This window comes from Nerophis lumbriciformis, linkage group LG34, assembly GCF_033978685.3.
Source record: "Nerophis lumbriciformis linkage group LG34, RoL_Nlum_v2.1, whole genome shotgun sequence".
NCBI classification, from domain to species: domain Eukaryota; kingdom Metazoa; phylum Chordata; class Actinopteri; order Syngnathiformes; family Syngnathidae; genus Nerophis; species Nerophis lumbriciformis.
In genome coordinates this window covers 7,646,215-7,671,008 of record NC_084581.2, presented here as the reverse complement: position 1 = coordinate 7,671,008, position 24,794 = coordinate 7,646,215, and the positions used below count along the sequence as shown (strand labels likewise).

The 24,794-nt window shown below is 40.7% G+C and overlaps 2 protein-coding genes across 3 annotated transcripts; one reads left to right on the top strand and one right to left on the bottom strand.

The window, feature by feature from the left end:
• Nucleotides 1-8,027: 8,027 nt before the first annotated feature.
• On the bottom strand, nt 8,028-9,749 carry arf6a (ADP-ribosylation factor 6a). Of its 2 annotated transcripts, none has more exons than XM_061929768.1 (2): nt 9,461-9,749; nt 8,028-9,358 (listed from the first exon to the last, which is right to left on the bottom strand). In XM_061929768.1, exon 2 carries the CDS (start codon nt 8,965-8,967, stop codon nt 8,440-8,442), a length of 528 nt encoding a protein of 175 aa, XP_061785752.1. In that variant the 5' UTR covers nt 8,968-9,358; nt 9,461-9,749; the 3' UTR covers nt 8,028-8,439. The 2 variants fall into 2 exon arrangements, with proteins under 2 accessions (XP_061785752.1, XP_061785751.1); XM_061929767.1 differs by having other exon boundaries at nt 9,493-9,749.
• Nucleotides 9,750-10,364: 615 nt separating this feature from the next.
• Nucleotides 10,365-24,775, top strand: prpf39 (PRP39 pre-mRNA processing factor 39 homolog (yeast)). Its single transcript, XM_061929766.1, has 15 exons — nt 10,365-10,525; nt 13,798-14,199; nt 14,280-14,473; nt 14,551-14,676; nt 14,761-14,879; nt 14,972-15,139; nt 15,222-15,402; nt 15,836-15,943; nt 20,246-20,410; nt 20,853-20,979; nt 21,056-21,324; nt 23,670-23,851; nt 23,945-24,028; nt 24,102-24,222; nt 24,299-24,775. The coding sequence occupies exons 1-15, from the start codon at nt 10,513-10,515 to the stop codon at nt 24,389-24,391; spliced, it is 2,352 nt and encodes a 783-aa protein (XP_061785750.1). The 5' UTR covers nt 10,365-10,512; the 3' UTR covers nt 24,392-24,775.
• Nucleotides 24,776-24,794: the final 19 nt, after the last annotated feature.

Below are 24,794 nucleotides of genomic sequence, written 5' to 3'. Positions count from 1 at the left end.
GATGCGCCCCAGGAAAATAGGAGCGACGACTGCTGCACTCAGCTTCACCTGCGCATGCTCTGAGATCCTTCACTTCTGTCTGTAAGTCGGCCATTTTTGTAGCGTTCCAAGGCATACACAAGCTTTTCTATAACATTTGCATCATAATCCACAACATGTTGCGACGGCAAATTAAGTGTCAACAACACCTGAGGATATGAGATGCAGTAGGACACTAGGGGTGTGCTGGTCCTGAGAGACTGCCTGGCACATTCACAACGGCCTGCTTATGACACTTAGCCTGGAGAGCTGGGTGGAGGCCAGCCAGAAAGTGCCCCAAAGTCACACCATCTCTAACCGTTTTGTCATATTCCAGAAAAGCCTCTGCCACGGGTCTAGAGACGTCATCCGCATAGACATCCAAACTTTCGCCGGGCTGGCGGGGCCTCGCCGAGATGCACGTTTGAAAATACAGAAAAAACTGGCATTGTCCAAAATCCTCCTTCAACTTCTCCTTCACTTGCTCATAATCACCTTGGAAATCTAGTGACAAACTGTTCCATAACAAAAAAGCTGCACCATCCAGTCTTGCCGGTAGGAGATCTGCCAAATCAGCAGCGTAATTTCCGCATCTCGCTTTTGCGTGGACGGCAGCTTCCAACTGCTTCACCTGTGTAGCAAAGGGCTTCTTGCCGTCTCTGCAAATTGTCGCCGGGAGCTTGACTTTTACACCACTCAGGCCACTGGTCCACGCAGCAGCACTCACAAAATAATCATTGTCCATGTCGTCGCTTACTGCTTCATTTTCTTGGGGTTCCTGCCACAGCAACTCGCTGATGACGTCAGTGCTGCGCAAACACTCTAACGTCATCAAAGGGACAACAATCATTAAGTTCAACTGTTACACGAATAAGCAGCGTAAGTACGTAGTGTCCAAACACAGAAGTGTCGACATAGCACATAGCTCCGCCCCCTCTGAAGTCATGTTTGCGTTTTCGCGGCAGGGGATACAAATAATTGCTATTGCGACATTAAGTAGACACAATCAGAACAGCAGTTTCTTTCATTAAAAAAATTCATTTCATTTTTATACTTAGCAAACTCATCAAGTGGGCCGGATAAGCCTGTTTGTGGGCCCGATCAGGGTCTCAGGTCCAAAACATCCAAAAAAGTTGCTAGATTTGCCACTAGTCGCTTTTGAGAAAGAAAGTCACTAAGAGGCGTAGGAAAGAGACTAGATTTAGCGGGAGATTCGCCAAGTTGACGACACCGCACAGAGGTGTGTGTAAAAGATAGAGACGCCAAGACCCGCCTTAAGTTGCTTCTGATTAGTTTACATGGCGTTGTGCGTTAATTGGTCGGCTAGATTTAGGCACAAGAACATATGGATTGGTCTTGGATTGGTTATTTTGCTCAGTCAATCAGAGTTGTACCATGAATTAATTAACGTGGACCCGGACTTAAACAAGTTTAAAAACTTATTCGGGTGTTACCATTTAGTGGTCAATTGTACGGAATATGTACTGTACTGTGCAATCTACTAATAAAAGTTTCAATCAATCAATCAATCAAGTTACTCGATCTACGGCAAGCCGCGAAGAAAAATGTAAATGTTTATTAAAAAAATAAATATAAAGCAGTGAATAGGGAAATATAAGCATGAGAAATGTCAAGTGTGGAGCGTGGCGTGAGAATGGGTTAAATTGCGTGACTCTCACGTTCAAAGCGTAAAGCTTGGCAGCTCTGCATCTGCCATGTCTGTTGCTTTACTGCTTCAAGCTGTTTGTGTGTCTCTAAGAAGAGTGATTGTGTATTACCCATTTTTTACATATACATTAACTGCACTTGTCAACGTATTTGATGCCGTATATATAACATATAATAATGTAGCATAAACGAGTGGGGCAGGAGGACGCGAACAATAGCAAAACTAGCATAGCTTTGTTCACTACAAAATTGTGGCCTGAAGCAGAATTTTATTTTTAGACGTGCCCATTACAAAATAAAATTCATGTTTTTTTGTATTTATTTGAAACAGTTTTTATATTTTTTTGACTCAAACTTCAATTTAATTTGATGAATTCTTGGGGGTTTTTTTCTGTTTTTTTCCCCAATTGTTCATTAATGAAGTTCTTGTGCAAAACAACACATATAACATAATTAAAACATACATTTGTAAAACTTCTTAACGCAACACTGACTGGGGATTGAACCCGGTAAAATTACAATATAAGACAAGCATTAATGCTGTGCGCAACAGGGGACATTAGTAATGCTATGTGCTCTTATATGCTTATCAGTGACAGAGCAGGAAGAGGCTCCGAACAAATTTGTGGCAAAATTTCCAATGAAGCGCCCTTTTACGTTAGTTTTTTTTATGCTGAGCTATTGTTGGTCATGGCAGCTTCCACTTGCTACACAACCCCAGCCAGATGCAAAAGAGGGCAGGCAGCTACTTTGTAATTATTGCCGCATAGTTGAGGAAAACGCAACATGGGACACAGCTGCCTGCCTTTCTACGACAATGTTTGAGCGGACCCCCGAGGCAACTGAGACGTCGACTGCAGCGAGGCTTTAAGCGGCAGTCTAGCCGATCCTATTGTGTCTTTTGTGTGTTTCAGCAGTGCATGTTGATAGGCAGGAAATGCTCGAGAAAGAGAGAGAGCTTCATTTGATAAGGAGACAGAACATAGGCAAAATCAGCGGTTTGGCAAAAAACAAAAAAATTATGAGTCATGGGTTTGTTGGAAAGTCTCACAGTTGACAACTGCAATACTATACCATCTTCTCTCTGAAGTACAAGAATGACTGCAACAACATGCAACGACAGTTATGAAGTTAAGGCACAATATATTTTCTGTATGATAATCTGCATTGAAATATTGCAATTATTGGGGAAGAGGCCTGCAAGTAATACAGAGCAAAGAACTTACCCTTGCGGTACGCCATTTATCATCACCTAATGTGAAAAATAAACTTGTAAAACAGGGTTTCCTAATCTTTTTTAGTTAAAATTACAAATTTGTTTTTTCTCAGGACCCAAACTTTTCCCAAAAATGATGTACCAAGTACTGTACCAAAACCTCAAACACAACGGTGTGCCTGCTTTTTCTGATTTGGTGAGACAAATAACACCTGATCAGCACAGTTATTTATTTGTGATTGAAAATCTACAATTTGAGGTCAACACCAAATTTGAATAAGAAAAATAAAAGGCTAAGATTTTAGTTTTCGGGTGCACCATTAAAAATGGAGCGATAGATTATGTCATATTGTGAAACAATTCACATAGCTCACATTATGAACAGTATTGGACCTACAAAAATATCATTTATAGCACTACAGGAAGAAATCTGGCATAAACATTATCAACTACGCATTACGGTATGTTTGGTTATATGATAACCAAGACTACATATGACAAACGGCCAAAGAATGTCATCAAAAACTGAATTACCGTTAACTGACGCGTACGAAAACAGGTCTCCACTTCAAATAAACTAACTTTGATCAAAATTGATCAACCCACAGATGAAAAAGACTATCAGAGTGTGTACTGTATATCTTTGCCGACAGCACAATGCTGACAGGCTCTTTAATAAAGACATTTTATGCCAGTTCTTTCCAGGCATCCAGTAGCCTCTGTTTGACCTTCTTCTTCCATGGTGGTCTGTGCAATCAAGCGTTATTTTAGAGAGGATACAGTCCAATCTTTACATTCCACAGAGCCCTTACCATACATAGAGTAGCAACAACTACTGTGTTTGCACTTTTCAATATTTGATGGTTTCCTGTCTGGCTGACTGAAGAAGTGAAGTGAGATTAGAATCAAAAGTATGTGTAAACCAATGAAAAAGTGCCAATAAAACCATTGTCTAAAACCAGCAAACCCAATAAAAGAACAAAACGTATACAATAATCCCTCTGACGCACAACGGTGGCCTGGCCCGTTTTGGCTTTTAATTCAAAGACTTCTGTAGTGTTGCTTTCACTTCGAGTTCTGTTAGAAATGAGAGAATTGTCATGGGTAAAGCTGACACCTGACAGCCTGTGACGAAGGCTGAGTGTGCTCAGCATCTGCTGCTTAGGACACGGACAGCTGGGCCTGGAGGTCCACAAAAAGACCAAACTGTGCCAAAAAAAGCTTACACGTCTTGATGCAGACCCAACTATGGAAAGGAGAAACTAGTTGACTTCTAAAACAATGAATAAAGGAGCTTGCATCAGCATAGTGGCGTTGTCTTTGGACAGGAACTGTCAAACCATTTGTTCAGGGCATTGTCATGGTGCCACAACTCTTGTTTCTTTTCACACACTAAGGAATGTGAAACATACCACTCATGATTCAATTTGATTCCAAATGAATTCTTAGTTCATCACGATTTTCGATTCAAACCTATTGGTAAATAAATTGTAGGGGTGCCAAAAAATAATCTTATTTCTTCGGAATCTGCATCGATTAATAACTTTCAAACTGATTTTTAAAAAGATGTTTTATGCGTACATGTCAGCTGCCAAGAAAAGCTTTCGTAACCTGTTTTGAATATTTTAATACCAAATAATATATGGTGAAAATCTATTTAAATCTGGAATCCTGTTGAATCAAGAATCGATTGTGCATCAAATTGTCACCCCAAGAATTGAATCATGAGTTGTTGTAAGATTCACATCCCTCATAAATTATAATATCCTTTCAAAACAGGTTACAAAATCTACTCCTTTGGATGCTGACATATACATGCAGAGATGGCCTACTAAACATATATTTTTTTTATTTTTTAGAGGCTTAATGAGTAAGAATCGCCATTCCTAAGTGAATACCTGACACATTTTGTATTACATCATTTTTTTAATTGTCTAAGCAGGTTTATGAAAAGTGGGCTGGTTTTAAAAATACTATCTCAAAAAATGCTATACAGGCACGTAAACTAAAATGTAATGCTTGTTGAGCCCAAACGCAGCAGATGTCCAATCCCGCGCAGAACAGTCCGAGTTTCTGATGCTGTAAACGCAAAAAGACAAGCCATTAAGTACAAAACCCAAAACCAGTGAAGTTGGCACGTTGTGTAAATCGTAAATAAAAACAGAATACAATGATTTGCAAACCTTTTTTAACTTAACTCAATTGAATAGCCTGCAAAGACAAGATATTTAATGTTCGAACTGAGAAACTTACTTTTTCTGTGCAAATAATCATTTAATGGCAGCAACACATTGCAAAACAGTTGGCACAGGGGCATTTTTAACACTGTCTTACATGGCCTTTCCTTTTAACAACACTCAGTAAACATTTGGGAACTGAGGAGACAATTTTTTTAAGCTTTTCAGGTGGAATTCTTTCCCATTCTTGCTTGATGTACAGCTTAAGTTGTTCAACAGTCGGGGGTCTCCATTGTGGTATTTGACGCTTCATAGTGCGCCACACATTCTCAATGGGAGACAGGTCTGGACTACAGGCTAGTCTAGTACCCGCACTCTATTAATACGAAGCCACACCGTTGTAACATGTGCAGAATGTGGCTTGGCATTGTCTTGCTGAAATAAGCAGGGGCGTCCATGAAAAAGACGTTGCTTGGATGGCATAATATGTTGCTCCAAAACCTGAAAGTACCTTTCAGCATTAATGGTGCCATCACAAATGTGTAAGTTACCCATGCCTTGGGCACTAATCATACCATCACAGATGCTGACTTTTGAACTTTGCGCCTATAACAGTCTGGATGGTTCTTCTCCTCTTTGGTCTGGAGGACATGACGTCCAGTTTCCAAAAACAATTTGAAATGTGGACTCGTCAGAACACAAAACAATTTTCCACTTTGCATCAGTCCATCTTAGATGAGCTCGGGCCCAGCGAAGCCAGCGGCATTTCTGGGTGTTGCTGATAAATGGCTTTTGCTTTGCATTGTATAGTTTTAACTTGCACTTACAGATGTAGCGACAAACTGTAGTTACTGACAGTGTTTTTTTTAAGTGATCCTGAGCCCATGTGGTGATATCCTTTACACACTGATGTCGATTTTTGATGCAGAACCGCCTGAGGGATCGAAGGTCACAGCCTTGCCACTTACGTGCAGTGATTTCTCCAGATTCTCCGAACCTTTTGATGATATTACGGACCGTACACAGTGAAATCCCTAAATTCCTTGCAATAGCTCGTTGAGAAATGTCGTTCTTAAACGGTTCGACAATTTGCTCACGCATTCGTTCACAAAGTAGTGACCCTCGCCCCATCCTTGTTTGTGAATTACTGAGCATTTCATGGAAGCTGCTTTTGTACCCAATCATGGCACCCACCTGTTCCCAGTTAGCCTGTTCACCTGTGGGATGTTCCAAATAAGTGTTTGATGAGCATTCCTCAACTTTCTCAGTCTTTTTTGCCACTTGTGCCAGCTTTATTGAAACATGTTACAGGCATCAAATTCCAAATGAGCTAATATTTGCAAAAAATAAAGTTTCTCAGTTCGAACGTTAAGTATCTTGTATTTGCAGTCTATTCAATTGAATATAGGTTGAAAAGAATTTGCAAATCATCGTATTGTTTTTATTTAGGATTTACACAACGTACCAACTTCACTGGTTTTGGGTTTTGTAGAAACCAGTGTCTAGAGCTGTGGTATTTGTACATGTGCATGTCAGCAGCAGGTCAGACTTCAGGAGAACAAACATGGCATCGAGCAAACACTGCCTTGCTTTCCAAATGAAGGGATAGATAGTGAATCCACATTCCGAGCGCAGGGATTCCGGTCTTTTTAAAAAAAAAAATACTTTATACAGAAACAAAGGAGGAGGAGGGTACGTTTAAGTACAGTACAGTAATGATGACTTTATTCCACCTGTTTATTTTTTAAGTGGAACCTGGTAGTGATCTACTCGGTTGTTTAACCAAATACATTTATTGGCAAGTACCGTTTCACCAGCCAAAATCCACACCTTCTTGCTAGGTGGAAGCTGATAAACTGATATACAAGCTTTCAAATATATGCACCCAAATATCACACATTGACGTTGCACTACATTAGATACGCCTACACAAAGACTATGTCAGGTTTTTTTGTAATTCCTAATATAAAAATACATTTGTGGTTGTAGATGTGCCGTGCACCATATGACAATTGTTTCAATTAAAATATGAGAAATACTTCACCATAATAATAAGCACATTTATACAAATTATTATCATTATTGTTACTAAGTGTCTTGTGTAGAAGGTGCCTAATGAAGAATAAATTGACTTAAAATATTTGTTGTGTATCTTCATGCTTTCATTTTGTTATAACAGAAACCATGTTGGACTGTATCGCTGCACAACACCTGTGCTCTAAAAATTATTTTAAAGGCCATATTCAATTATGTTTATTAGCATTTGTAGGTTTAACGTTTTGGGTGTCCAGAGTCTTGCACATGGGACATTTGCAGCCCACTGCTCGTTCCCCATTTTTTAACCTTGCGGTCTTACGGTAGCGCAAAACGTTGCGTGGGGCGGTGTTCAAAGTTTGAAAGCAGAGATGTCATTATTTATCCACTGCATGGCGGTGACTCATAAGAGCATGCAGAAAGCCGCACCAGAGCTCTTATTTCGCCCAACGCTGATCTCTCTCACTTCCTCTTCACACCCGTCAAATGTCACTTTGTATCTTGTTAAAAAAGGTGTCACTTTTCTGATTTGGATGTCATTTTTTTTATTACTTCAATCAGCATTGCAAAAAAATGTGATAAAACTGAAGAGTGATCTATTAGAGGGTGATGATGATGAAGTCATTAAAGCGCCAACATTACAAAAATAGAGGCGGTTTGGAGAGTGGAGGATGTCGTAAAAACACTTGCTGGGGTCCAAAAGTCAGTTCAAACTTAAAAGCGCACAACCAGCAAAGTGACACCTCTCTTGACATTCCACCCCAAAGTGCAAAGAACACCCTTTTTTAAGGCAGCTGAAACTACAAACAACGCAATGGAAGATCTGTGTGAGAGAAATATTCCATATCACAGTGAGTCGAAGTCCAACATCCCTAAAGGGGTCCCTCTTCCTCAAAAAAAAACAACAACAAAAATAACAGGTACAATCACTTTTTTGTTTGTATTTGAGGCGCAACATAGACATTCTTAGAAAAAGTTCAACATGACATGCTAATAAAAGGCAAAACAAATCCCAGAAGTTGTCCACCTACTCTTAGGATCGGTAATGTCAAGTCCATGGAGAACAAGAAGATAGCAAAAGCGAAGTAACCTGCCAAACAATAAGAGCTGAAATTATTCTTAAACTGATTATGCAGATAGGGAGGGAGCTGCAAAGCAAACAAAAATTACAATGTTGGGTTATAATAGTCACAATTATGAAAAATGGGGAATAAAACTAATTGCTATAGAGCAGAGAGGTTGTGTAATTAATTGCATTATACTCTCTCTTTCTCTCCCGCATGTGTTTTCATTGTTGACAACTGTTAAGTTCAGTTTGGTGGGGCATTAGCTTTTGTAGTTTGAAGTAAGCCAGGTGAGGCCCTCAAAGAGTCCATCCCCGGACGTCGCACATGAGGGCTGAACGTACCAATTCCTGTCCCGGATCCGCGTCAGGCCCAGCTTCTCCTGGATCTCGTGGGGCTTCATGGCGTCTGGGAGATCCTGCTTGTTGGCAAAGATGAGTATGATGGCGTTCCTCATCTCACGGTCGTTAATGACACGGTGGAGCTCCTGACGGGCCTCGTCGATCCGATCCCTGTCGGCACAGTCCACCACAAAGATGAGGCCCTGGGTACCGGTGTAGTAGTGTCTCCAAAGGGGCCGTATCTTGTCCTGGCCGCCCACGTCCCACACGTTGAACTTGACATTCTTGTAGGTGACCGACTCCACGTTGAAGCCCACCGTTGGGATAGTGGTGACTGACTGTCCCAGCTTCAGTTTGTACAGGATGGTGGTTTTTCCCGCTGCATCAAGTCCAAGCATCAATAATCTCATCTCCTTGTTGCCAAAGATCTTTGACAGCATTTTCCCCATCTTGTTTGCTGGGCATAAATACTTAGTAGATGGGGGGTAAGGAAGTCTAGCGTCTTTAATGGCGGCTGAATAATACAAATATTTTTATATGTGACCTGAGTGGGTGTGCAGTAGCCCTTGTAGGATCAATCTAACATGTGCCTTTTAAAAAACACATTTCCACAAAGACTTCAAAGTCTTCCAGACTCCAGAGCGCTCAGCGGGAGACGGAGTCAGGCCCAGTCCATACCCGGATTAAGCACTTCCTCCTCGGTCGCTGTGCGTCCACAATCGCTTAGGGACTTGCCGATTAAATTCACCGCCGTAACACACGGATTCCACCCCCACCACCTTTCCGTGGAGGAAGGCCCGGAAAGGTCAGTGATTCATCCGACTTTCTCCTCTTCCCTTTCTATGACACAAGAACAGGGAGGGGCGGGTGTTAGCAGGACAGAGGACAACTTTGAAGCCGAAAGAAGAATCCCCTTTTCGGCTTAGGAGAGACGGACCATACCATGTCATTAAAATATGGTGGAAAAGACTCACGTCTCCGGCTATCGTTCTGCCCGGTTCCCGGGCCGTTTCTCCTCCGCCTCTCAGTCTTCTTTTTGCCGCTCTCGCTCGCTCTCTCAACCGTAGTACTGTGTTACCGGAAAAGGTGCGGACCCAGAGCAGCCGTGGCCCGCCACTTCCTGTACACGGTTCACATACACAAACTGGTGATGCATTCAAGTACACGTCACTAACTCGGGCATTTGAGTAAAACACACACAAAAGGTGGCCGATGGGTGTGTCGCCCCTACTTGACAGCAACATTAGTTAATACTGATGACGTTTATGTGTAAATTCCAATCGGTTGGTTATAAAACTATGGTTTTATAATACATGTGAAATACATGTAAGTATTGTTTTAAAACCCAGGCAACAATTCCTGACTTTTAAGATTACGAAAGGCACCACACACTATTTCGCATGCGCGCCGCAGCCCGCCTCATTGGCTCCCTGGGCGCCATGTTAAGCTTTCAATTTATGTTTGACGGCGTGTAAATGTCATGTTTAAGAACACGAATTCCTCTCACACTCACACAAACGTATCATTTAGGATGATCCTGTGATTTTAAAATATTACATGCCAAGATAAGGTGCGCTGTATGCATTGCCTTTTAAACTTAACCATGTCATTCAATTGCTTTGAATTTCAAAGCGTACGTTAGTGACGTGGAGGTAGAGTGAACAAGTAGGGCGGGAAGAATTTCGCCACAAAATGCATAATATAATAATATAACCAACAATCACCATGATGCAAAAATGAAATAGATAATCACACTTACTGACTTAGTTTATTATAAATATTCCTTTTTTTAAACACTTTACAGTATCGCTCTGTGTCGAAAGTGCCGACGGAAAGCGAGACGAGCGGGGCCGTATTGACTGAGCAGGCGCACTAGCTGCCTTGCTTCTTTGGGATTGAAAAAAAGATGGTGGACGAAGCACGCTACGCTGCCTGCATTTATTAGATTCGAAGTGACCAAGAAACGACGCTTTAAAGTTTGACGCTAATATTTGATGGAAGAATCCGGTAAGCTCACCAACTGGGTTGTTACACACATACTTGTTGTATTTAATCTTAACACCGTGAAAACGGCCGCGCTAGCTAAAATGTCCCACGTTAGCCGGATAGCTAATTTCTAGAAGCAACGGAGGCCGACTACTTGCTGGAGGAGAAACAGGAGAATTGCGTATCCCGAACACGTTGTAGTTTTCCTAGTCAGAAGGTCAATGGCATTTCAAGGAGATTGGTCACTTTAAGTAAACTATTTTGGGTCATTACGCTAATTTACAATTGGCACTTTAATCCATTTTGCCCAAATTTATTCCAAGAAAGCTAACTCACAGTCACTTAGCAGCGGCGGTTGTTCCAGGAAGTAGACAAGTAGTCAAGGCCTAACTTAAAGTTTGACGATGCAAACACGCGTTTCAGTGTGGTTACCATCTAATGCATTTAATTGAAAGTAATGCGTATCTATGCATCGCCATAAATGTTGATGTATTCAAGTAGATGAAACCTTTTTTTTATATAACAAAGTTACATTTCTAAATACATGATTTTATAGTCTCTCTCCAAAACATGCAGCTAATAGGCATGTGTGTAAAACATTTAAAATAAACCAGCAATATTAGACATGCTCGAACGATTTCAGTAAAAAATTATTTTCTTGAGATAAATATCAATACATTGTTGTACCCACTGAAAATGCACTAATTCATACAAAGTCAATGGGGTCAATATTTTAAGTGTGACCTTTTTTGTTCAAAATGTCATAACTTTCTTAGTGTTTACATTTAAAAAATGTTGGTATTGTTGGAAAGCTTCTTAAACAAACAAGTAATTAGGTTTCACAGTTAAGGTGTATTTTTAAGTGATTAATTAATTAAATTAATATAGAAAGTTACAAGAAAATCTGAGTAAACATGATTGGTCCGACTCGACTTGTGACGTGAGTCACATCAGGGGCGACCAGGAAGAGGAAATCTGCGAATCTAAAAAAAATAAAATTCATCAATTTAAAATATATTTGGTGGACTTACAGATATGTACATGTATAACTTATAGTTTAGAAGGAATTCCAATTAAGTTTTTATTCAATGTAGATTTTTTGCAGGGGAGTTTTGTTGAGTGGTTGCTGTTCACAACGGCACATTCAAGCGTGAAACACGAGTGACCACTGCGTAGAGCCAGCCAGCGGTGAATACGCACATACCTTCAACTAGGGATGGGAATTGATGACATTTTCCCGGTTCCGATCCCACTTTCGATTCGGCTCTTTATCGGCTCTCTTGTCGATTATTTTTTTGGAAAAAAAGAACAAAAAGGTGGATTAGCATCAGTTTGTTTAGTTCATAGGTAACATGACCTTACAAAGCCTACAGTAAAGTCTTAAGAGGCACATAAATAGTATTGACAACAATAACTTTTTTGAAAGTAAATATAAGAAATAAATATTTTTGTGGGATTTATGAATCATACGTGAAAATTACACAAAAATATAACAGTACCATGCGATATGAACTTATCCTTTTTTATTATATTTTTGATGATTATGGTTTACAGCTTAATAAAACCTTTTAATTGAAAATCACAGAAAATGGGGGGTTTCAAAAACGATCATAACAATTATAAATAAAGGTTGCTGCTTGACTTATCTCTCTTTGCATGGAATGAGTTTTTATCACATGTTAGTTTCACATTTGAAGTTGAATTGCTGACATGTATAGACTTTTACATGATATTCTAATGTTCTAAGTTTCACCTGTATAACGGAAATGACTGGGTAAAAATCTGGTGGAAGGAAAACATGCATCTTTTCTCTCTGACTTGAATTAAACATTCACGTTCTGAAAATCAGGAGCATCTACTGTGGCAAATGCGTGCAAGCTTTTGATCACAAACTTAGTCACTGCCCAGTGACATTTGTCTAGCGGAAGATGTGAACTGGTACGAGTACTGCCCGCCTCTGAGCCAGTCAGACTCTGGCTCTTGTCATTCTCATCTAAGTGAGAAGGCATTTAATACATTTAACAAACAGCGCAAACATTATTGGAGGCATTATAGAGTACGTGTTGTATTTACGCCAGGTTACTGCTGCTGCGATGACATCGGCGCGGCTTAAAATTCAACATTAATTTATAGTTATTGCATTCTGTGTGTTCTGTGTTTCAGCATATTGCTTGTAGGACTGGGCAATATGGCATAAAAAATCAAGATACATTTTTTCGTATGGACCGATCTCGATTAATATCACATATTTTGTGATTGTCCAGTGCAGGATAATACCGAGTATCGTTGTTGCATTCCTATTGTTTACTACTGCAGTATCTTGTAACTGACATTTCCTTTATATTTGACGCTAAAAGCTGACAACTTTCATTTTATTATTATTTATGATTGTGTTTACTGGAGGTGCAACAGGGCAGTTTTTGCCAAGGAGAGATGAAATGCACAAATCGTCGTATGAAAAAAGCATTTGCCTGAAAACTGATATTGTGTATTTAATATCTCTGTGCGCTGTATAAATATTACTGAATGTGTTTTTCAGCTTATTGTGTTGTTGTGTCCAGTAGAAGTCACAAAGTATGACACTCTTTTCAAATTTTATTGCCAATCTTGTGCTAACATCAGGTTCAATTCTGACACATTCTTTCTCATGCGCACACACCTTTTTCTCTCACAGACAACATTTTTCATTCTCCGTCAATAATCTTTTAGGCACGGTATACATACAAACATTTGTGAACTCTGAACATGACCATACACATTAACACCAGCATGTAGTTAACTTACAATAATTATAAATAAAGTTGATTTGATTTGATTTGATTTATCAGTTTTGTTTACAATTACATGATAGTTCTCTCTTGTCCCATGTCCCGAATGGCCAAATTCAGAAGTTGCACAGTCCATTTTTGCGAAGGCATTTTCTTCTGGTTTATAGGTAAAATATATGCCAACAGCTGATAACAGTGATAAAACTCAAATTAATTGCGATTGATGATATAGCAGCCTTGCAATTATTACAAGTAGCACTGTTGCAATATTTTCTTGTAAAAAGACTTTGAAGCATTTCTGGGTGCCATTTTGCTGTCTGCTGCCACGACGCATGTTGCGTCATGACGTCATTCCCGCCCGCAGGAATCGTTAAGAGAATCGTTTGGAAAAAATGGCAAGCGATTTCAGGGAATTGATATACTGGGAACCGGTTATGAATAGGAATCTGTTTTTGATCCCCATCCCTACATGCGACCTTATGGTTGATCCTTAGTTGGTAACCACACTTGTACTGTTTATTTCAGCAGTCCTTCACACCCCACAAGACCCTAATTGTGGAATGCTGGAATCTGAGCCCCCCGCCATGACAAGCAACGGCGAAGCCTACCCTCCTGTTCTAAACCAAGCTGAAGACTGGCATGTGGCGCAAAGTGCCCCCGAGCCACTCAATAGCATACCAGCACCCAATGATGGAGACCCACCGCCACCACCACCCCCGCCGCCACCTCCTCCTTTGGGGCATAGGTCCGTGGAGAAGAGCATGGAGCAATTTCAGATTGCTAGCGCTCCGCTCTATCAAGAGGAGCAGCCACCCCCACCTCCACCGCCGCTTCCGCTGCAGCCCCCGGAACAGGGTGACCAGCTGCCCAAACTCCAGTCTGAGTCTATGGAGGCTCAGGAACATAGCCAGGAATTGGCTAATCAAGGTAAAATCGCCACATATGTCAGGCTTGTTTCAGTTTAAGTGAAAAACTTTACATTATAGCACCCAGTTGAATTCCTACAGGTGACACTCAGACACCACAAGCTACTGACGAAGTCATGGAGCTGGAAGAGGGCCCCAAAGACATAAGCCAAGAACCCCCTCCCCCCATGGAGCCAGAACTTCCCAGTGAGTTTGAAAGGCTCCTCAAAGGATGCGAAGACAGCCCAGAAGACTTCAACGCTTGGGTCTACCTGCTGCAATATGTTGAGCAAGAGGTCAGGGGAAACCACTTGTGTGCGTCATCAAGTGAGGCCCTTAAAAGTGATGTAGCAAAACACGCTTAATCTTTCAGAATATCCTGGAAGCTGTGAGAAAATCATTTGATGTCTTTCTGCTGCGCTACCCATACTGCTATGGCTACTGGAAGAAGTATGCTGACATAGAAAAAAAGCATGGCAACATACATGTGGCAGAAGAGGTAAGGATACATTTAATTATTCAACTAATGCAGATCATCTTTGCATCAATACAGATGTCCAAACGATTCTGTTTTTTGTCACAGGTGTACCGGCGAGGCTTGCAGGCCATCCCGCTGAGTGTTGACCTGTGGCTGCACTATATGACTTACATCAAGGAGAACTCGGATACAACTGACCCAGAAACTGAGGGGCGAATTAGAGCGTGCGTAAAAATACTCAAAAAACTCAAAAAACTCATAGCCTCACTACAAGGTAGAGACAAAAGTCAAATGTTATTGTTCTTTTCACCCACAGGGCCTATGAACATGCAGTACTTGCTGCAGGCACAGACTTTCGCTCCGACCGTCTTTGGGAGTCTTTCATCACTTGGGAGACAGAACAACAAAAACTTGGAAACGTCACAGCCATTTACGATCGCATCCTGGCCATCCCGACACAACTCTACTCTCAGCACTTCCAGAAGTAAGGAACACAAATTTGAAAGGGCTGCAGTCAACCATATAAATGCTGTCTTGTAAATTGTAATTCTTTATCATGCATCTAGGTTCAAAGATCACATACAGAACAACAACCCCAAACACTTCCTGTCTGAGGAAGAGTTTGTCCAACTGAGGTTGGAGCTCTCCAAAGCCAATCTGGCATCCATGGTGAGAGAGGATGAAGAAAACCCTGCCCCCCAAGAGGAGTTGCCGCCTGGCACAGAGGATCTCGCCGACCCCGCAAAGGTACAAGTGCGGCCCGCAATCCCTGCAAAGGGAAATGTGAAGACAAACTTGAATTGCTTTCTGGAGTTTGATGGAGGTTGCCTGTTCTCCACCATGAAATGGATTAGGAAAAAAATTGCTCAGGTTTGAAGAGTTGTCTTTATGTTGGCAGCCAAGCCAAAGACAGCCAGGGGGATTCAAGCTGGCATCCAGTCAGGGACACTCGCCCTTAAACTAAAAGGACCAACTGAGGCCCATTCACCCCCAGCACCTGCACCTAGAGGTTGATATGCAGGGTGCATATTTACACCCCCACCCTGCAGGCCTCTTGTCTCTGGTGATGTAAATCTATGGCTGCAGGACCAGCAGCTATTACATCATGTGGATCATAAAATATGTGTCACGCACCCATGGCTTTGCTAACCACTCGACTTTTCTTTGTGTTTTCATGTAGAGAGTGACTGAGATCGAGAACATGCGTCACAAGGTGATTGAGGCTCGACAGGAAGTGTTCAACCACAATGAACATGAAGTCAGCAAGCGCTGGGCTTTTGAGGAAGGGGTAAGCTTTCATTTACCCATGTAAACGTATCACTCTATTACTTGCATATATTGCTGTCATAACAGTGAAGTGAAGTGAATTATATTTATATAGCGCTTTTTCTCTAATGACTCAAAGCGCTTTACATAGTGAAACCCAATATCTAAGTTACATTTAAACCAGTGTGGGTAGCACTGGGAGCGGGTGGGTAAAATGTCTTGCCCAAGGACACAACGGCAGTGACTAGATTGGCGGAAGCGGGGATCGAACCTGCAACCCTCAAGTTGCTGGCACGGCCACTCTACCAACCGAGCTATACCGCCCCAACAAATAACAAATATGTGATCTGCAGTAACTAATTTAAGTTATTTTGTATATGTATCAATAAGTGCTTCAAAAGCACATTATGCTTTTGTAAGGAACTTTTTTGAAACCTTTATTTTGTTATCGCAGTCAGACCGGATGTTGCGGGGGGAAGAATATAAACTGTAAATATACTTTTTAAAAATGTTATTATGAATATAATTGCAAAGCTGCTATATCATCAATCGCAATTAATTTGAGTTTGATCACGGTTATCAGCTGTTGGCATATATTTTACCTATAAACCGGAAGAAAATATATTCACAAAAATGGACTGTGCAACTTCTGAACAACGCTATTCGGCCTTTTGGGACATGGCACAAGCGAGAACTATCATGTAATTAATTGTAAACAAAACTGTTAAATAACTATTGTAAGTTAACTACCGTATTTTCCGCACCATAAGCCGCCCTGGGTTATAAGCCGCGCCTTCAATGAACGGCATATTTCAAAACTTTGTCCACCTATAAGCCGCCCCGTGTTATAAGCCGCATCTAACTGCGCTAAAGGAATGTCAAAAAAACAGTCAGATAGGTCAGTCAAACTTTAATAATATATTAAAAACCAGCGTGATGTGGGCGCGCATGGAGTCGTATATCAACATGGACGGAGCTGCGTGAAAAAAGCCACCCGGCCTCTTCGCGTAAACTTACCTTAACCACTCGCTCATCTTTTCTTCATCCATCCATCCCTTCGAGTTAGCTTTTATGATGACGCCGGCTGGAAAGGTCTCTTTTGGCAAGGTCTTCCTTTTGAATATCACCATGGGTGGAAGTTTCTGGCCATTAGCATGGCAAGCTAGAACCACAGTGAAGGATGACTTCTCATTCCCTGTGGTGCGAATATTCACCGTACGTGCTCCCGTTGTATCCACAGTGCGGTTCACAGGAATATCAAAAGTCAGTGGAACCTCGTCCATGTTGATAATGTTCTCTGGCCGGATCTTTTTTTCAGCTATCTTGTTTTTACAATATGCACGGAAAGTAGCCAGCTTTTCTTGAAAGTCTTTAGGCAGTTGCTGTGAAATAGTAGTCCGTGTGTGGATGGAGAGATTGCGTCTTTTCATGAACCGGAAACCTGTCGCTTAGTAGGAGCCATTTTGTGGTCTTTACAGATGTAAACACACAAAGGAAATGAAACGTAATATCCGCGCGCTTCTTCTTCTTCTACGGGGGCGGGTGGTTGCTTACAGTAGAAGAAGAAGCGCTTCCTCTTCTATGGGGGCGGGTGCTTACCTTGGCGGTTGCTTGTGTAGAAGAAGAAGCACTTCCTCTTCTACGGGGAAAAAAGATGGCGGCTGTTTACCGTAGTTGCGAGACCGAAACTTTATGAAAATTAATCTTAATATTAATCCATATATAAAGCGCACCGGGTTATAAGCCGCACTGTCAGCTTTTGAGTAAATTTGTGGTTTTTAGGTGCGGCTAATAGTGCGGAAAATACGGTACATGCTGGTGTTACGTATAAATATGTTGACCTTCCATTTTAATTTGTAAAAGTTTGTGTTTTTTTAAATTTAAATGATAAAGAAAAAGGTTTAGTTATTTAACCCCCAATTCCATTATTTTGTCAACATTATTAAGAACAAGTGGTAGAAAATTAATTATTAATCTACCTTCATTTACTGTTTATCTGCTTACTTCCTGTTTCAACATGTTCTATCTACACTTCTGTTAAAATGTAATTATCACTTATTCTTCTGTTGTTTGATATTTTACACTAGGTTTGGATGATACCACAAATTTGGGTATCAATCCGATACCAAGTAGTTACAGGATCATACGTTGGTCACATTCAAAGTCCTCATGTGTCCAGGGACATATTTCCCGAGTTTATAAACATTATATACATTCAAAAAAAATGAAAGATGTTGTGATGCCAAAAAATATTGACGTAATCATAGTAGTATCGACTCGATACGTGCTTGTACTTGGTGATATTACAGTGGATGTTAAGTGTCGATCCACCAATGGCGTTTGTTTACATTTTGATGCCGGTGAGCTACGATGTGTAGTAAAGCATGGTTAGCTATTCCTCGTCCTGCAGGGATGATACTTGTAAGAAACGTACTTTATTTGTCGCCATGGAGGCCAGGATTAGTGATTTAGAAGTAACTAAAACACTGTTGATGGCGGATGGATGTTAGCCGCTAATTAGCTAGCCATGTCTTAAAGCACCTCTTCCTGAGGGCGTTTCATTTTTATAACTTCACCTTTATCTTAAGTTTTTAAGCCAAAATGTGTCCGTTATCCCTTTTCTGTCTACACACTGTGTCTGCTTGTAAGTACTCTGTGATTGTGTGCCGCCGAACATGCTCCTCTGCTCGTGAAACCAGCAATGTCACGACGTGACTTTGACGCGGGGGGGTTCGGGACCGGTACGTTTCAGAGAAGATATAGTACCGAAAATTATTCATTAGTATCGCGGTACTATAGTAATACCGGTATACCATACAACCCTAATATGTGTGTATATATGTATATCTATATGTAGGTATATATATATATATATATATATATATATATATATATATATATATATATATATATATATATGTGTATGTATGTATGTATGTATGTATGTATGTATGTATTAGTATATACATACATGTATGAATGTGTATATATGTGTAAAAATGTGTGTATGTATATATATATATATATATATATATATTTATGTATGTATGCATAAATTGATGTGTATGTACATATGTGTGTATGTATATTTATATATATGTATACATATTTATATATCTCTCAAACCAACATACCAAGGGGGAAATGGCTCAAATATTTTATCCAAACAACATTACAGCAAGCTTAAAATAATGTGCTTTATAAATAAAGTTGATTTGATTTGATTTGATTAAATGTCAACAATGAACACGCGCACAAACAAAGTCTCGTTGGTGCACTCAAAAAACAAAAAAGGAAAATCATTTTACCTTGTCTGTGGAGCATTGTTAAACACTCTGGGAGTTTTGGAGTTACAAACGAGCAGTGGTGTCATGTCGCCGCTAGCGTCAGCACAAACTAGCCGTGTGAGGCAATCCTTCATTGGCCTGTGTCAAGGTAGTGCTTTCTTTTTCCTCTGTAATTAAGCCACCTTTTGCTGATAAAATCCTCAAAATGAAGGCGCAGACTAACCACATAGTTAGAAGGATAGCTCAGTGGTTGTCTTGCAACTCAAAGTGATACAGCAAGACTGTGAGAGTTTGGACACATCTGAAGTGTTTCGATCACACAATGTGATCTCTAAGACAGGCTGACACAGCTCTTACCAGTGCAAGGTACGACAATTGTGGAAATAAACTCATCAGAAGTGCCGCTAGCCTCGAAGCGCTTCAACATGGCTGTGCCAGTGTGTACAAGATTTAACGTATGGGGCGCTGCCTCTTCAAATGGTCGTGCCTGCGGTCACCGGAAGTGATTTAATCAAAATGGCAGCGGCACAACATTTTGCGTTGTACCCGTTTGCAAACCGAAAACGATGCTAATAGAGGCGTTTAGGAATCGAGTTTCTACTGTACTCTGTTTCTTCTATTCAGGCAATGTTAAGGTATAGTAGATGTAACTTTTTTATTTTGTCATTGTTCTGCCCTGCAGAAGTTACATTTACTCTACTTAAACCTTGTCTGAATGGAATAAATTAGAAGTATATCCAATAAGAAGACAATATACATTTTTTTGAGCTGCTTCTCTATGCATCCTGTAACTCCAGCTATTGCAAAGTGAAAAAATATACATTATGTGTAGTTTTAGCTTGATTTAAAGATGTTATCATGCAGTATGTTAAACAATTATAATTTGTCCTGTCATCTTTACTACAAAACTTGATACATTTCAGAAATAGTTGCAAATGGTGATTAATCATTATTCATTTGTAAACTGGGATTAACCTAAACATTTAAATCATTTATCAGGCCTACTTGTAACTAACAGTTGTCTGTGATCTTGTCAGATTAAGAGACCATACTTCCACGTCAAAGCCCTTGAGAAGACCCAACTGAACAACTGGAGGGAGTACTTGGACTTCGAGATGGAGAACGGCACCCCGGAGCGCGTGGTGGTTCTGTTTGAACGCTGCCTCATCGCTTGTGCTCTCTATGAAGAGTTCTGGATCAAGGTATCAAGCCGTTTTCTCTCACAAATGCTCCACTTCTACTCTCGCTGCTTCCCTGCACTTTCCCCGCACCATCGATGACAATCACATCGAGTAAAACGTCCTGCACTCTCTCTGCGTGTAACGTTGATATGTGACTGTATCTGTTGTATTAGGGGATGGCCAGCTTGCCACACAAGATTTGACTGCAGCATTTGCCAACTACTACGTTGCATCTTCTTCGTCTCCCACTACCTTACAGAATCTTATCTAATTGGTTCCATGAAGGTGCTGATGGGTTTACACAGAAAAATTCTAAGAACGATCTTGTCAATGAAGACATTTCAACGAGTCAGAGGATGGGAAATGTAAATGTCTGTCTTGTCTTTTCCCCTCTTTCTTTCTCTCTCGACTTTCCTGTCCTCTGCTGCCTTTCCTTCCCACTTTGTCTTCTTTCACGCTCAAGTACGCCAAGTATCTAGAGGCCTACAGCATCGACGGCGTCCGACATGTCTACAGGAAAGCATGCACCGTCCATTTGCCAAGAAAGCCTGCAGTTAACCTGCTGTGGGCTGCCTTTGAAGAACAGCAGGGTGAGTTAAAGCTGTAAAGGTAATGCAGCGTGACACTAAAACCCCACTCACGTTTTTCTGCTTTTTGTTTTCGCAGGCAATGTGGAGGAGGCCCGAAACATATTGAAGACCCTGGAGGCGGTGATTCCAAGTCTGGCCATGGTGCGTCTGCGGCGAGTCAGTCTGGAGCGTCGACGTGGCAACCTGGAAGAAGCGGAGGCGCTCCTGAAGGAGGCCATGGACTCGTCAAAGAGCACCACAGAGACGTCATTCTATGCCGTGAAGCTGGCTAGGTTGTTTGTCAAAGTCCAGAAAAGCCTGAGCAAGGCGAAGAAGGTGCTGCTGGACGCGATTGAAATAGATCAGGTGGAACACCTCGTTTTTTTATACTTCGATTTTTTTTTGCTCCGACTCACACCCTTCAGCATTAGAGTTGAGCAATTTAAACAATGTATGATATCAGTTCTAGGAATTTGGCAGGCAATAGGTCTTTTTAATACTATCATCATATTGTGATAATGCATGTTGACACATTTTAGCTGTGTTATAGCTGGACGCCTAGCTTTTTCACAACTGAAGTCTCAAATTATAAATGGCTTGTTTGGAGCAATTTTGGAAAAAGGAAAGTTTTTTTAATTATCTCCGCCATACATCCATAGTTTGGTTTCACAGTTACAGGACTTACGGCAATCCCAAATACACAAAAACAGGTACCAATAGATAAGAAAAGTTTGTCTTGCATAGTAGGGTACCAACTTCCATTTTTAAAAGTCTGCACCAACTTGAAAATAATTGACCTTAAACAGTGGTGTTCTTTTAGGTAAACCTTTTTAGAAGACATACAAATATCATTGTTCCCTCAAAGATTTTAGCCAGGAACACCAACCTGTCAACTTCTTCAGGGATGCTTTATGGCAGGTGACAGTGCAGCTAAAAATGTTCAGACTGTGTATATTTGTCAGGGCTTTTTGTACTGAGTAGCATATACCGGTAATGAGTTGATTATTTCCAGCAGCATTTTAAATCAGCTGTTTTAGTGTCGCAACTGGAAACATGTATTTAGCAATGTGGTGGGACTAGGGATGTCACGATATCATGTGCTATCATGTATCTAAAAGTGCTCAACATTTTCTAAAAGTACTTAAACTGAAATCTTTTAACCACGTTTTATAAAAAAAAAACAGAAAAAAATATATGAAAACAATATGGCACCTGATGGCCATAAGACGTAGCTGCACATTTTGTCCATATAGATAAAAATAATGTTCTATATGAGATTGCACGATTATGACCAAAATAATGATCACTATTATTCATTATGTTGGGTGAAACAGTGTCGAGGTGGGGTGTGAACGCGACGTCATAATGTAATTTGTAATGTTAAACAAAAATCAAGACATCACTTGTTGATTTGTATACAAATATTGCTCTAATTTGTTTACTTTGTATGGATTTATTTTAGGAGCAAAATGCGAACGAAAGAGTTGAAATCCGTTCTCGCACGAGTACCCCTTTTTAATTTTTTCTACCTGGCGCATATGCGAGTGAAATGCTCGCACTGTACAGCCGTGTGTCCTGCAAATTTCACAGCGACAAGAGAACGACCACGTCCTCCACGCAATGTAGCGTGCTCGCTAGTGGCGCCACAGTGCAAAGGTGCTTCTAAGTCAGCAACCTTCGCCTCCACGGCGGCACAAGTACATTTATGACCGGAGGACGAGGAATAGCAAAACATGCTACACTAGATAACATAGGAGGATATACTATCCTGGAGCTCTAAAATGTAAACAGAGGTGAGTGGATCGATACAAATATCGACATTAATGTTAGTTTAGAATCAGTATATGGTCGATATAAAAGTTATTAGATTGATACTTTTTATTATCCCAAAATCTTTTGTTTTTTTTGTGGTGTACAAATTGAGGAAATAATGGTGCAGCCAGGTGTATTGGGAAGTCAGCTTTTGCGAGTTTACTCATCGGAAATTTCAACATGCGAGGTTGGATTTCCTACTTGGAAAATTGGAGAGTCCTTATCACCCTCGGGTTGGCTTCAAAGATGGCTGTTCTAAGTGTAAACAATAATAAAAGCCTCTGTAATATCTGGTATTAGCACGTCTGGCTAGTTTTTGTCGCACTAAATCAGCCGTATACGATATATTGTTGGACATTTAGAAATGGTAATGTTGGTGTAGTGTAAATAGCATTTTTCATGTGCCTTATTCGCTCAGTATCGCTAGCAATAGCGTTTTTGTGTTTCCTCTTCATCTACTAGGTTTAAAGGTTGCAGAAAAAGTGCGTATTTCTTCACAAGTTGTTTATAATCAGATAAGGCAAGCGCAAGAATAGCCCTTGTGGATGTGGCCATCTTGATTTCCGACCTCATAACTGGAACACCCAGTGACGTCATTCCCTGATTTGACTTCCAACTTTCAAGGTTAATGGAAAGCACCATAAGTCCCTGGACAGAGGAAAAACTTAAAGGGCAAAAACTAAAGGATTTATATCAAAGCCAATAGGAACTAAATGTCTGATATTTAATTGATATAGTTACACCGCCATGTAATGTAACACCTGTGATTAATGTTTAATCTTATTGTTGGATGTGTCATTTGGAAGATGGCTTATATGAACTGTGATGTAGCAGAGAATTTTAGCCTCACTCCATTCAATTTAATCTAACTACATGTTGCTAAAAACACTATTTTGCAGACAAGTCCAAGGCTCTACCTCAACTTGCTGGAGCTGGAGTACGAAGATGTGACGCAGAATGAAGCCAACATCTTGGCCTGCTTTGACAGCGCCCTGAAGAGCCCCATGGAGGCGGAGGCACGCCTCCTCTTCGCACAGCGCAAAGTAGAGTTCTTGGAAGACTTCGGCACAGACATCAACTCGTGAGTTTGTAGCAAACGATGCAACACATTTTTCCTTACATTACCTTTGATATTGGATGTGGGTCTCACTTTGGTCTTTGCCACAAATTCCAGGCTGGTGGTCGCATACAATGAACACCAGCACTTACAGAAAGAAGTGGAGTCCTCCAAAGCGAAGGCGGAAAACGGTTATGACAGGTAGATGCCTTTTTTATTTTTAACAAGGCTCAGACCACACATCCCAATGCTAACTGTGGAATTTGTGTCACAGCTCTCAGGAACCTGACGCCAAACGTCAGCGCGTGGACGATGATGAGGCGGCCGCTGCTGCTGCAGCCGCCGCAGCAACGGACATGACCAACAGCTCGGCATACAATTACAACTGGTACCAGGTGGGTTTTCACCCTTTTTTAAATGACAATATTTTAGTGACTTTTACATACTAATGTTTTTGCATTGTCTTTTTAGCAACAGTATGGTGGTGCTTGGAACCAAAACTCCTGGGGGCAGTACAACCAATATGCCCAGTATAACCAGTACTACCCTCCTCCTCCCACATGATGGATACACCCTGACCTCCATTGAAGACTCGTGGCAAAGCGTCCCTCAATGCTCGGCTTGGTCTCGGTGGAAAGGCGAATGTGTCTTAGCTTTTTAAATTAAAAGACAACAAACGCTGATGTCAAGTTTAGTTGAATTGAGCTAATATTGATTCCACATGTACATTGTAGCACCTTTTTTGGGATTTGACATGCATGTTTGTAAAGACAGGCTTTATTCTTCCTCCCCTCTGCTCCTCTTCTAAACTGGAAGGCTAAAGTTTTCATCATCCCTGTGGGTTCCGTTTAATTTTAAGAATTTTAAATTGTTCACATTCGTTTCAAAAAATCCCCAAATTAAGAGGTTTTTTTTTGTCTTGATTTCATAATAAAGAGATTGTCCTCATGCACCTGTTACATTCCAT

Excerpts from the sequence above, each read along its gene's own strand:
- arf6a (XM_061929768.1), bottom strand. The coding sequence starts at position 8,967 with ATGGGGAAAATGCTGTCAAAGATCTTTGGCAACAAGGAGATGAGATTA.
- prpf39 (XM_061929766.1), top strand. Across the intron at positions 14,474-14,550 it reads TGCAATATGTTGAGCAAGAG|AATATCCTGGAAGCTGTGAG; the intron begins GTCAGGGGAAAC and ends TTAATCTTTCAG. Across the intron at positions 24,223-24,298 it reads ACAATTACAACTGGTACCAG|CAACAGTATGGTGGTGCTTG; the intron begins GTGGGTTTTCAC and ends TTGTCTTTTTAG.